Raw genomic sequence first — 12,917 nt, 5'->3', positions numbered from 1 at the left:
GGGACTAAATGCAATCTGTGGATGTTGTATTTTAGCCTGTGGGCTGTTAAAGATCCATGTCCTTAGCATTAGAGTTCTTTACCTGCTGCTCACTCCCACATTCTCTGTACACAACTAGACTATGGATGCAATAGGCAATGCATGCATTTGACTGAAGTAGCAATCATTAAGCTAGGGTTAAAAAGTAGTGGCAACACACTGTCCCTCTGGTAGTTGCTGTATTCATCTACTCTGTAAAGTGTCCAGTTTCCAATGTAAAATGGTGCTTTCTCTTCTGCTTTCTTCTGTTGTCAGTCTCTCTCTGTCCCCTTCTTTAAGGTGAGTAATCGTGCTGTCTCAAGTATTGGGAGATAGAGCTTAGAATTTTTAGATCATGTGTGGGTCAAAGTCTGAATATAACATTGTAGAGCTGACCAATACCAGCTTTTCTTGATGATTCTTAGTAGGACAGGTTGTTTTAATTTGTGTATGGTTTAAGTCTGGCTCTGACCAGAACCTTATGTTGAACAGAGTGGAAGAAGAGGCAGCTCAGAAGAACATGGCCCTGAAGAAGATCAGGGAACTTGAATCCCAGATCACTGAGCTACAGGAAGACCTGGAATCGGAGAGAGCCTTCAGGAATAAAGCTGAAAAACAGAAGCGGGATCTGGGAGAAGAGCTGGAAGCATTGAAAACAGAGCTTGAAGACACACTAGATTCTACAGCTGCTCAGCAGGAGCTGAGGTAACTCCAACATGGAGCTGTGTTGTCTTTATTTGGTTTTGGCTTTGGCTGTTTCTAATAATTCTGCTGCATTCATTCTCTTACCATAGCAAGTCTTTGCCTTTATCACTGGTTAGCAGCCTCAGTGACTACAGGAGGAGGTGGTGTGCAAGCTGTAGTCAAGGCTGCATTACCTCACCTGATGTCAGAAAGTTGATTTGCTCCCTAAGCAAAGTGCTAGTGGTACCCCTGAAACATCTGTACTTTCAGGCTTCTTAGGCAGAAATCATGCTGCCAGCTTGCACTTAAGAAGGATGCAATGCTAAGTGCTACCTTTGAAAAGTATCTTTGTAGCCTAAACAGACCTTGGCATTTTTCTGCATTAGAGATGCTGTTGGTGGATATACACCTCTGTTTGACTCCCTCCTCGGCAACTGAATGGAATTGTGAATTTTTCAGGTCAAAGAGAGAACAAGAAGTAACGGTTTTGAAGAAGACCCTTGAAGATGAGGCAAAGACTCACGAGGCTCAAATCCAGGAGATGAGGCAGAAACATTCACAAGCTATTGAAGAGCTGGCAGAGCAGTTAGAACAAACCAAACGGGTATGTGGGACAGAAAACACAAAGTCAAAGCAGTCAACCTCCCTGAAATGACAGTGCAGAAGAGCACAAAGTGTTCAAGATACTGATACATGTGTTCTTCCCTTGGTAGATCATTTTTCTCCATAAAGCATATATGAAGCTGTTTTAAATAGTGACATTCATTCTTTTTTCTCCTGCACAGCTAAGACATTCTTCTCACTGATAGCAGTTGTTGAGTTGTACAACCTTTAGATTGGAAGTCTGATGGTGCAAGACTTTTTTTCTGTATTGTTGTCTTCTCTGATTGTTAGATTGCCTCCTGCTTATCAGTAACAGGCTGTTCATATTGTTTTTTTCTGAGTACGCAGTCTGCAACTTAACTGCTAAACATACAGCATTAGCTTGCTTGTTGGAAAAACATGTACTCACTGGATCCTGCCATATCTGAAGTCTAAGGGGCTTTGCTGCCTTTTCTTTTCCTCTTCAGGTGAAAGCAAATCTTGAAAAAGCAAAACAAGCTCTGGAAAGTGAGAAGGTTGAACTGTCCAATGAGGTGAAGGCTCTTCTGCAGGGCAAAGGGGATGCTGAGCACAAGCGGAAAAAAGTGGATGCTCAGCTCCAGGAACTGCAGGTGAAATTCACAGAAGGCGAAAGAGTGAAGACTGAACTGGCTGAGAGGGTTAACAAACTGCAGGTGAGTGGCATGGGTTTTCCTTAGCTTCAGCCCAAGCTGAAGAGAGAGAAAAGGTTGTAGGCTGGTATCTCCCCATGGCTAGTTCAAAAATGTTGTTCCTCCTGAAGATAATGTTCCTACAAAAAGCAAATCCATAGTTTTCTTCCCAAGGACTATGCAAACTCCTTAACTCATTGCCAGATCAGGATATTTGGATGGATGTCACTTATTTTGAGGAGCCCTGAGAAGGTGAAACAACCAGTTGCTGTTTGAGATTTGTAAGGCTCAAGGAGTCAGAGTGTCTGTGCCCCCCTAAAGCAGGCAGTGGCTTGCACAGCACAGCTCTGCGAGCACTCGGCTGCAGGAGCACCTGGAGTGGCACACACAGACTGGTGATTGTGTAACTCCTGTGGAAGATGGTCTGGAAGTTTTGTCACATGGTTGATGGTGATGAGGAGTGGTTAAAGCATGATGTGGGAACTTAGGGGTTTCTCCTCCTTTCTTCAAAGGAGCAGCAAATCCCTTAGGAAACATTGTCTTTGGCCTTCTCCTTTACGGAGGGTTGTCATTAAAAGTTGAACATTGCCAGTGTATGCACAGTCTTTTGGAGTGTGAAAACATAATTTTGAGACTCCAGATATAATCCTGAAGCAGATAGTACAAAATAGAAGAGAGTTAGTTTAATAAAAGCTTTTACAATTGCTTACCAGGCTGTCTAAAATCTCATATAGGCCTTTAAAAAACCCCAAACCAACCAAAATCAGAAGGCTGTTGTAACAGAGGTGATCTGAAATAAACATCTCTTTTTAGATTCTCATATTTAATTCCTGGGACTGTGGAAGTGATATATTCATTCCCTGAGTGATTATACACATGCCTTCTTGTTGAGAGGTGCCTCAGTTTCACTTCTAGATCTCATAGCTGCTCACCTCTTCCTGTCTTTGTTTTTGCTGATGCATTCAATAACTGATATGCTGATCTCTCCTTCAGGTCGAGTTGGACAATGTCACAGGTCTTCTGAACCAGTCTGACAGTAAATCAATCAAATTAGCAAAGGATTTCTCTGCTCTGGAATCACAGCTTCAGGATACACAGGTGAGAGCTTTGGAAACCAAGGCAACTGTGTGTCTGTTACAAATTGGTAATGGGAGAAATCACTCTGGATGCCATTAAGTACTGGTTATACAACAATTCAAAGAATTTGATCTGGATTTCTTTTTTTTCTTTTTTTTTTTTTTTTTTTTTTGCTGAGGGTTTCTATAGCATGGTAATGAGAGCATTTCTACAGAAACAAGCTGGTTATCTTCCTTCTGCTTCCTCAGCCCGTGGAACATATGTGACTTTCCCTGTCTTGGGTTTAGAAGTTCTGCTCTATCACCTTTCCACCTGAGAGCACTTTAGTGCTTCAACTGACTGGAATGCTTGTTTGAAGTTCTTGTTTGAGATCTTCATAGTCAAGTGTTTAACAGGGTTTTTTTTTATGTGTGTGATTTCCAGTAAGTTTGTAAAGTTAAACAGAAAGTTTTATTTCCCAGTGGATGTTGGGGAAGTGATAGATTCAAATAATTTTGTATTTTTTCAGGAAATAAATCATCCTTAGACTTACACTTTGGGATAAACAAGCATTTACAGTTAGAATATGACTCTTAAGGTCGAGCATGGAGTGCTAAAAGGGTTGGAAGGGAAAGAAAGAGCACATCAATAATAAATAGCCTTGAACAGTCATTGATGTTCTGTCTACTTACTGCTCCTTAAAAAACAGACTCAAAGGCAGGGCACAATAGAAAAATTCTGCACTAGTTTGAAGATTGATTAATCTTTACAGATCCTTCAGCTCAAGCACTGGCAGTGTAAGTCAGTCAATGCTGTTGTGCCCTAAGCTGGTGAGTGACCAGTTCTGCTGAGACCAGCGTTGTTTTTAACCATGCTGGAGCACTTGGGCCTGTTGTCTGTTCCTTTGGTGCTGGAATAGGAGAGAGACACATAGCAGAGTACAGTCATACTGTTGTTGGGAAAGGTCTGAATACTTTGTGTGCTACTTGGAGGACTTGAAAAAGGACTGTGGAGAGGCTTGTGTGGCAAGGAGTGTACTTCAGCGATTAGAGCATAGGAGAGAATAGGACCCTTCTGAATATTTTGTTTCTATACTGACTCATCGAAAGACAGTTATTTAAATTCTGTCTTCGGTTGTCTTATCTGTGAAATTAGTTGCATACTTAAGCTCAACTTTAGAAGCATTCCTTCTGGAGAGAGTGGGTAAGGACTGTGAGCCTTTAAATCCAAGGAGCAGTGCTGAATTCCACTGGGGTGTTTGCTTTATAGGAGCTGCTGCAGGAGGAGACTCGCCTCAAACTGAGCCTCAGCACTAAGCTGAAGCAAATGGAGGATGAGAAGAATGCTTTCAAGGAACAACTGGAAGAAGAGGAGGAGGCAAAGAGAAACCTGGAGAAACAGATCTCTATTCTTCAGCAACAGGTACAGAGTCTGCATCCCGTAAACCAGTGACTTTTGAGAGGAAGCATAAGTACAGGTCTGTCTTGTGGAACGTAAAATTTAAATGCTGAATTGACTTCTAGTAACACAGCCTTTCCTGGGCAAGGGTGATGTTGCTGATTTGGGTGAGAGAAGAAATGAAGAGGTCTCTGATGATAATCATATGAACTGCTTTTAGATTTCTGTCCAGGAATTCCTGTGGGAATTTAGTCATGCAGTATTATCTGAGCAGGGAGTAGTACCTTCAGAAATGAGCAGACTTTCTTACTTGAAAGTCCTACATTTTTGGTGCCGGTAAACTGCACAGAACATTTCCTGTGGCTTCATGTGCAATCTTGGTCCTTTAGGCAATAGATGCGAAGAAGAAGATGGATGATGGCCTGGGCTGCCTTGAGTCAGCAGAGGAAGCCAGGAAGAAGCTGCAGAAGGACTTGGAGGGCTTGAGCCAGCGATATGAAGAGAAGACAGCTGCATATGACAAGCTGGAAAAAACGAAGACCCGCCTGCAGCAAGAGCTGGATGACCTCGCTGTGGACTTGGATCATCAGCGGCAGATCGTTTCCAACCTAGAGAAGAAGCAGAAGAAGTTTGATCAGGTATGACTCCAGTCATAAGCGTTCAGTAGGTACATCTTACTGATAGGTCTGCTTTAGGAACACCTAAGCAATACTGCTTGGAGAATGCATATTTGTTTCTGAACTAAGGCAGAGCACACAGAGTGGAAAAATAAGCTTTAATAGAAGTAAATTAATTTTGTTCTATGAATAGGAAGTTAAGCGATGTTCCTTTTCCCAAAGGGATAACATTTATGTCAAATCCAGGACTGAGTTTGAAGTGTTGTTTGCACATCATCTCAGAGAAGGTTGAAAATAATAGGTTGGAGGCCTAGGAAATCAGAGGTTTGTTTACTTGAGGTCAGCACAGTTGTTAGAGATGGGATGGCACGCTTCATTCTCTGAAGCTGCATTTTCTTGATTCTTCTATCCTTGGAAGAACACAATTAATAAGGCCCTGATGAAAAGGTGAATATTTACCTTGTTTAGCAAGTGATCAGCAATTTCTCAGAACACTGATGCTGTGCTCTTGTAGCTGCTGGCAGAGGAGAAGACCATCTCTGCCAAGTATGCGGAGGAACGGGACCGCGCTGAGGCAGAGGCCCGGGAGAAGGAGACCAAGGCCCTGTCCCTGGCCAGAGCCCTGGAAGAAGCCATAGAGCAGAAGGCTGAGCTGGAACGAGTCAATAAGCAGTTCCGTGCGGAGATGGAAGATCTCATGAGCTCCAAGGATGATGTTGGGAAAAGCGTAAGTATCCAGTTGAAGTGTCCCGGCGGGAAATGCCACACAGTTGATACTGTTACTTCTGTACTGCAAAAAGCCTATGCCAGTGGTAACACAGAGGAACGTTGTAGAGAGTACTGGATACGTTGTGAGTTTGTGAATGTTATGTTTGTATTACATCAGTAAGTGGTAAAGATGGGCTGGAAATGACCCAAGTGAGGCAGTGGCAAACCTGAAAATTACCTGGTATTGTTGTGGTGGAGATGAAGGTGTGGTGTGAGCCTGATATGTAAAATACAGCAATTAGCCAGGCAGTGGAAGACATTACCTCCAGTATTTCAAAAGAAGAAATGCTATGTTACTGAAGGAAAAGAATACATTTAGAGACTAAGAAGTACTTTCTTGAATTCTGTCAGAACCAGAGGTGTCCAGCTCTGATAAGTTTGCAGCAAGTCAGGACTGGGCTGACAAATGCTTTTCTCTTTCTCCCCACCGCTACACACACACGGTCAGAACTAACAGTAGTTGTGGTTCAGACTGGCAGCTTGCATCAGCCATAATACAAGGGACAGATACAGCGTTCTTGATCCTGTCTGATGTGGGTGTCTGTTCTTAGCCTTTTTTTTCTGATAGGGTAGATTAAATTGTCTGTAGTCTTTGGGGAAACCTCACGTGTGGTACTCTGTTGTAGGTCCATGAGCTGGAGAAAGCTAAGCGAGCCCTGGAGCAGCAGGTGGAGGAGATGAAGACACAGCTGGAAGAGCTGGAGGATGAGCTGCAGGCCACAGAGGATGCCAAACTGCGGCTAGAAGTGAACCAACAGGCTATGAAGGCACAGTTTGACCGGGACCTGCAGGGGCGTGATGAACAGAATGAAGAGAAGAAGAAACAGCTGATCAGACAAGTAAGAATTGCTCTGTAAATCCTCAGTGCATTCTGTACACAAAGGCACTTGTGTCCAGAGATGGTCACACAGACAGTGCCAGTCCAGAGATTGTTAATGTTAATACTCCAGGCAGTATTGCAGAGCTCTGAGAGACTTCCTCCCTTGTGTGATTGTTCCAATAGCCTTTGTCTATCAAAGGAACCCGTGGGGCTTTATTAGTGAGGAATGTTAGCCCCATCCCCCTGCCAGGGAGAACGAAGACAAGTCACATGCTTGCACTTATGTAGCCTTTGAAAGGGGCATGTGAAAAGTGGGTGCTGGGAAATGAAGGAGCTGAAATGCTGATGCCTCTGCTCCTCCACACAGGTTCGGGAGATGGAGGCGGAACTGGAGGATGAACGAAAACAGCGCTCCATGGCTGTGGCTGCCAGGAAGAAGCTCGAGATGGACCTGAAGGATTTGGAAAGCCATATAGACACTGCTAACAAGAACCGTGAAGAAGCCATCAAGCAGCTGCGCAAACTGCAGGTGAAACATTGCAGCTGTTTCAGCTGTCAGGGCGGAGCTTTAACCCGGGGAAATGGGATGCAAGATTCCACCTCACCAGAACAATGCATCAGTGTCACAAGAGCAGCAGAACCTTGCAGGAGTTCACTGGGAAAGATTTTTTGGTGTTTCGAACACCCTTCTAATCACAATCTCCCTGCTTAGCTTCCCAGGAGACAAGCTGTAGGCAAAGTCCACTCTAGTGCTTGTCTCAGGTCCATGTTTTTGGAAAGGATTACAGAGCTGCAAAACTAGAGGACCTTAAATAATATTTAGGCCTGCTCCTGCCCCAAGATGGCTCTGTTGTGCTTTTTTAATTCCTGCAAACAGTTGTCTGACCTGTTCTTAGAAAAAACTAAATCCTCCCTAGACTGTTCATTCCATTGCTTCACTAGAAAGCTTCCTATACCTTCCCTTCCCCTCTCCATTTATCTGACAAAACCTTCCTTCTGCAAATAAGCAATCCTGTTTGCTTCCATTGATACTTATTCATGTTATTCGTGAAATACAAAAAGGATGATTCCTTCTGTTTTTACAGCAACTTTTGTGGTTGCTGAAGAATAATGAATCCCTGTTTCTGTTTTCCATCCATGTTTCCCAAAAGACAAACCAACCACATTTCTTAATATGAATGCTCCGAAGTACACCCCTTTCTGCTCTCCCTTTTCAGGCACAAATGAAGGATTACATGCGGGAACTGGAGGACACACGTACTTCCAGAGAAGAGATCTTGGCACAGGCCAAAGAAAATGAGAAGAAGCTGAAAAGCATGGAGGCAGAGATGATCCAATTGCAGGAGGTAATGGAATATGCATGCAAGTCAAGGGTTGGTTTGTTTTCTTTGGCCAAGAACTATATGCAGCAATCTAAGCTGGAGTGTTTTGTTCTTTTCTTTTGCACTTTTTGCTCTGCTCAAATATGAGGTCTGGTTAAAAGTGCAGAATTTGGCCCTTTTCTGACAGCTGTGACAGGCGTGTGCAAAGCAAAGGAAGATGTGGGGTGGACAGGGAGCAGGCCATGTAGTATAATTAGCTCTGGATCATGCTAGAGACTATACCAGCCATTACCAGTAACTCCTTTTTCCTATGCTGCATTAATTGGTAGCTTCCTATTGGATCACTGTCCGTCTCGTTTTCATTCCAGGAGCTTGCAGCTGCTGAGCGTGCCAAGCGCCAGGCCCAGCAAGAGAGGGATGAGCTGGCTGATGAGATTGCCAACAACAGTGGTAAAGGGTGAGTAATGTTCCCCATTGAGGGAGGAGGAGCTGCTTTGAGAAAACACTTCTTGGCCTGTTACTTTTCTGTAGACTGCAGCACACACTGTATCCCCTCTGGTCTTGAAAGACTGAGCTAATTTTGTGTTCGAGAGGTGAGTTTTCCCAAGGCGTCGATGCCATCAGTGCTGCTTTAATGCTTTCATGACTCTGTGTCCTGTAGAGCACTGGCCATGGAGGAGAAGAGGCGCCTGGAGGCACGGATAGCTCAGCTGGAGGAGGAGTTAGAAGAAGAACAGGGCAACACAGAGATAATCAATGACCGGCTCAAGAAGGCAAATCTTCAGGTACCTGTTCAGGCTGCATGGCCCATGGGGTTCTCTGCTCTGTGTGAATGGTCAAACTGTGCTCTGAGTAATGCCAGCAGCTGCCCTGGGCACAGTGCAGGCCCTCAGAAAGCCATAGGTGTGAGCAAGATGAAACAGCTGGATACCATGGTACAGAAAATAGCAGCCAAAATTGGTGTTAACTCACTGGCTTTGACCATTTAAAATCATTGGGTAGCTGGAACAATCTCCCAAGTTTATTTTAAACCAAACCAACCCCTCCCAGTCCCTTTTTTCTGTATTAAGGGATATTGAGAAAGATGATCTGTGGCATGCTGCTCCAACTTGACATGCTGAACAGTGCCACAATGTGTTTGGAAAGTTATTTTTCTGCCAGTTGTATGCTGTTTCAAATGGACTGAACATACGAAATTTGTTAGGCTGCTATAGAAACCACGATCTTAATCTGCCTGTTGTCTGCCATATTTTGTCTACCCAACTTTGAGAGTCAAGCATGTTGTTTTCTTAGCGCTCCAAAGCCAAGGAGCTGGGCTGATGGTTTTCCAAAGGGCTCATTCATTCTGATGGATGAGAGTGTAGTTCTTTACTTGGTTGACTATCAGCCAGAGCCCTGGCTTGGAGGTGGACAAGTTCTTGCCCTTTTACATCTGATAGTATTTTTAAGCTGCTTCTTTGTAGTGGAAGTAGACGGACAGCAAATAAACAATAAATTAGTAAAGCACATATATTGGATCCACTTGCCTCAGGATTTTTGTAGTTCAGAGACTGATAATTGCTGTGTTAAGTGCCAGACCATGGCCTTTGCCCCAGAGGGCAGTGAATGTGATTGGCAAGTTTAGTTAGCCCTAAGAGGAGGTTGATAAACCTGTTATTCAAGGAATTACTTTGAAAATCTGGGTAAACTAAGATACTGTGAGAAGTGCCCTGCCTATAGACAGCTCCCTCTGCATTGGAGTTATTCCAAGTATTCAGCTTGCCCTCGGGGTCCTTGTTCTTTTTGAGTCTAAGAAATAAATGAGCCTTTCAGGCAGGAGCACTGGCTGTGCTGAGGAGTCCTTATCTCTCTCTCCCCCTGCAGATCGATCAGATGAACGCCGACCTGAACGCCGAGCGCAGCAACGCGCAGAAGAACGAGAACGCTCGCCAGCAGATGGAGCGCCAGAACAAGGAGCTCAAGCTCAAACTGCAGGAGATGGAGAGCGCCGTCAAGTCCAAGTACAAGGCTAGCATCACGGCCTTGGAAGCAAAGATAGCACAGCTGGAAGAGCAGTTGGACATGGAGACAAAGTACGTGCTAGTAGAAACTCCGTCTGCTTTACGAGCTTCCGCCCCTTCTGGGCTTTTAAACTCTTCTTAATTCTGATTTGTTGGAGTGAGAGCTTCATCCTAGGTATACTGGGTAGTACAGAAGTAAGATCTTGGCAAACCTTCCTTTTTTTTCACAGTAGAAATTTACAGCTTCTTCTGAACTTAACCACTCCTTAAACTGCAGCTGTGGTACACTTGTTGCCCCTCTGTAGCTCTCATCCGTGTGACATCAGCCTTTTGGTCATTTCTGGGAAACACTGCTTCCTATCCCCTTTTCTTCCTAAGTTAAGGAGGCCTCTTGCCATCTTCCTCACTTGTAACTTGCCCAAGTCAGGTACTCTTGTTGGGGACAGTGGGAGATAAGCTGTTGTCTGAGCCTCCATGTTTGTGTCCAGGGAGCGCCAGGCTGCCAGCAAGCAGGTGCGCCGTGCCGAGAAGAAGCTGAAAGACATCTTGCTGCAGGTGGATGATGAGAGGCGTAATGCTGAGCAATTCAAAGATCAGGTGGGTACAGTGACCTGCAGTGTCTGTGAGTCTTCTGGGGAGCAGGATTTCCCTTCTGTGACCAAGGCATTCACCATCCTACGGATTTCTCTTCTTCTCTGTCACTGTAATAATTGCAAGATGAGACAGATGAAAATGCTTTTAAACAAAAGCTAGGACCTCTCAAATCCTAGGCAGCTCCCTTTAGAAAGGGAAGAGGGGGCTTTGGAAACTCTTTTTGCTGCTCTAACTACTGTGCTGCAACTGGGGAAACACTGAGTTCTTACTATTTTCTGCCCCATACATGCTCAGGCGGACAAGGCAAACATGCGCTTGAAGCAGCTGAAGCGCCAGCTGGAGGAGGCAGAAGAGGAGGCCCAGAGAGCCAATGCATCCCGCAGGAAGCTCCAGCGGGAGCTGGAGGATGCTACCGAAACAGCGGATGCAATGAACAGAGAAGTCAGCTCCCTGAAGAGCAAACTCAGGTAAGGAGGAGCAGCCAGTCCAGCATGGGCTTTGTGCAGCTGCCCACAGCAAACCCTCAGCTCCTCCCAGAGCCTGCCCTGCCTGCTGAGTTCGGTGGGACGCTGCTGACGGGCTGTGTGTCCTTCCCTAGGCGTGGGGACCTGCCGTTCGTCGTGACACGTCGGATGGTCAGGAAGGGAACAGGAGAGTGCTCCGACGAGGAAGTGGACGGCAAGGCAGATGCTGGTGATGCCAAAGCTACTGAATAAGTCTTCCCATTTGACCCAGGTTACATGTGAGGGAGTGACCCATCTACCCTCCCCTCTTCCATTGGACTTTCAGCAAACCCTCTCCTCCTAAATTGGCTGGGGGATCTGCAGAGCAAGCCCAGGTCTATGTATCTGGAGCCATCAGGCATCTGTGTTCCTAGTTTTCTCCTCTTTCCAGTTTCCTAATCCTCTTTGTATTTAATGCCAAAGAGTCAGGGCTCTGAAATTTGACCAGCAGTTTGGCCACTGCAAAGGCCTGTAGAACCTGTCTGTGCCATGTCTGCTGGTAAATCCTTACACAGTTTGGAGGGAGTGGGGTTAGGGAAAGATTATTTTTGCTGTAAATCTTTTGTCTTCAATTCTAGCTGCAGGGAAGCTTCTTCCTGTATTCTTTCCCCTCCCTCTTTGTTTGCTTTCGGCAATCATGTTCAGTGACCTCAGACTTCTGCCTCTTTTAATCTGCCCACCCATGTGGTTTGGGAGCAGTTTCAGGAAAAACGGTGTGCTTTGGCCATGGCAATTTGCCCTTTCTTCTTTCATGTGTTTCCAGGGAGGGCTGAAGAGGAAACTCCTCTTGGGACCTGTTACCTGGAGGATTTGCCAAAGTTGTCTCCTTTATTTTCACCCCCCCATGTCTCTTTTTTTCCCATTTTTTTCTTTTTTTCTCCCTTCTTTTTCCTGTCTGGACAGATCTCTGAAGTGCAATGATGTCCTGTTAGTGTCTCTGCCTCTGAGCGGTTTCATCTAAGGTAGTGTGGACCAGTAGTTAATGACAGGCTGGGGGAGCAGAGCAATGTCCTTTTGCTTGTCCGAGAGTCTCTGGGGGACCAAATATATTTAATGGTAATAGACAGAATCTAGAGGAATTTAATAGAGTAGTGGGCAGAGGGTGGGGATAAGGGGAGGGAAGTTCCTCTTATTTACATGTCCAAGCCTCTTGCACCTGCTCTGTAACCAGGGGTTGGGATTAGTTATTGTGCACCATTGACTAAGAGTATATTAAAAACCCTTTAATCTGCACAGATATATGTAAGGCCTTTGTATTTCTTGTAATAAGTAATTAAGAAAAAAAATAAAGGTCTTTATCACTGCCTTTCTCTCGGGACCATGGTTATATATAGATAGTCTTTACTTTTCTACACCGTACACTGGTTGCTGGATTTACCTGTATTCTTAACCGTATTGTATATGCTGCATTTAGACCTACTTATGAGCAAAGTAAAATTTAAATATGAAGCACCATACTGTATGCCTGAAGCGCCCTAATGCAGAGCCTCCTGTCCCAATTGCTGTCACAGAAGAATTAAATTTTTTTTTTATATAATAAAAGTGCCTTAGCATGTGCCTCAGCTGTGTGTCACCACTACAGTCAGTAATGGTTTACTGGTGCTCCACTGATGTTACCAATAAAGATTATCCATGTGCTGTAGTCGTGAGTGTGTGTTGCCCTTCCCTCGGTGCAGTGAAGACCCTGCGCCGCTGGAAACTCTGCTTTTTGTTACATTTTTGCCAGAAATTGTATAAGAAACTTGTGCCCATATTCTGGTCTTTCTGGCCCCTTGCAGTGCCCCAAGTGCATTCTGGTCCTACAGCCAGGGCATGAGAAGCTGCAGTGCAAGCCCAGCAGCTCCGAACCCATCCCTCCCATCCCGTGCTGGCCGAGATTTAGAC

At 44.9% G+C, this 12,917-nt stretch overlaps 1 protein-coding gene across 1 annotated transcript in view; it reads left to right on the top strand.

Moving 5' to 3' along the window:
* MYH9 (myosin heavy chain 9) overlaps positions 1–12,673 on the top strand; it is a 69,718-nt gene extending 57,045 nt beyond the window's left edge. The window contains exons 26-41 of the mRNA XM_042050447.1: positions 511–723; positions 1,162–1,306; positions 1,773–1,979; positions 2,949–3,053; positions 4,281–4,433; positions 4,799–5,047; positions 5,541–5,753; positions 6,421–6,633; positions 6,982–7,143; positions 7,832–7,960; positions 8,305–8,393; positions 8,598–8,721; positions 9,800–10,008; positions 10,425–10,533; positions 10,825–10,997; positions 11,129–12,673. Of these exons, the coding sequence (XP_041906381.1) occupies positions 511–723; positions 1,162–1,306; positions 1,773–1,979; positions 2,949–3,053; positions 4,281–4,433; positions 4,799–5,047; positions 5,541–5,753; positions 6,421–6,633; positions 6,982–7,143; positions 7,832–7,960; positions 8,305–8,393; positions 8,598–8,721; positions 9,800–10,008; positions 10,425–10,533; positions 10,825–10,997; positions 11,129–11,246 (2,611 nt within the window). The 3' untranslated portion in view covers positions 11,247–12,673. The remainder of the gene's footprint in view (positions 1–510; positions 724–1,161; positions 1,307–1,772; positions 1,980–2,948; positions 3,054–4,280; positions 4,434–4,798; positions 5,048–5,540; positions 5,754–6,420; positions 6,634–6,981; positions 7,144–7,831; positions 7,961–8,304; positions 8,394–8,597; positions 8,722–9,799; positions 10,009–10,424; positions 10,534–10,824; positions 10,998–11,128) is intronic.
* Positions 12,674–12,917: the final 244 nt, after the last annotated feature.

Source organism: Corvus kubaryi, unplaced genomic scaffold (genome assembly GCF_017639235.1).
Source record: "Corvus kubaryi isolate FWS band 111438036 unplaced genomic scaffold, C.kubaryi_AGA036_p1.0 74, whole genome shotgun sequence".
NCBI classification, from domain to species: Eukaryota; Metazoa; Chordata; class Aves; order Passeriformes; family Corvidae; genus Corvus; species Corvus kubaryi.
Note: the sequence above shows the minus strand (reverse complement) of the source record. Positions and strands in the feature narration are given on the sequence as shown.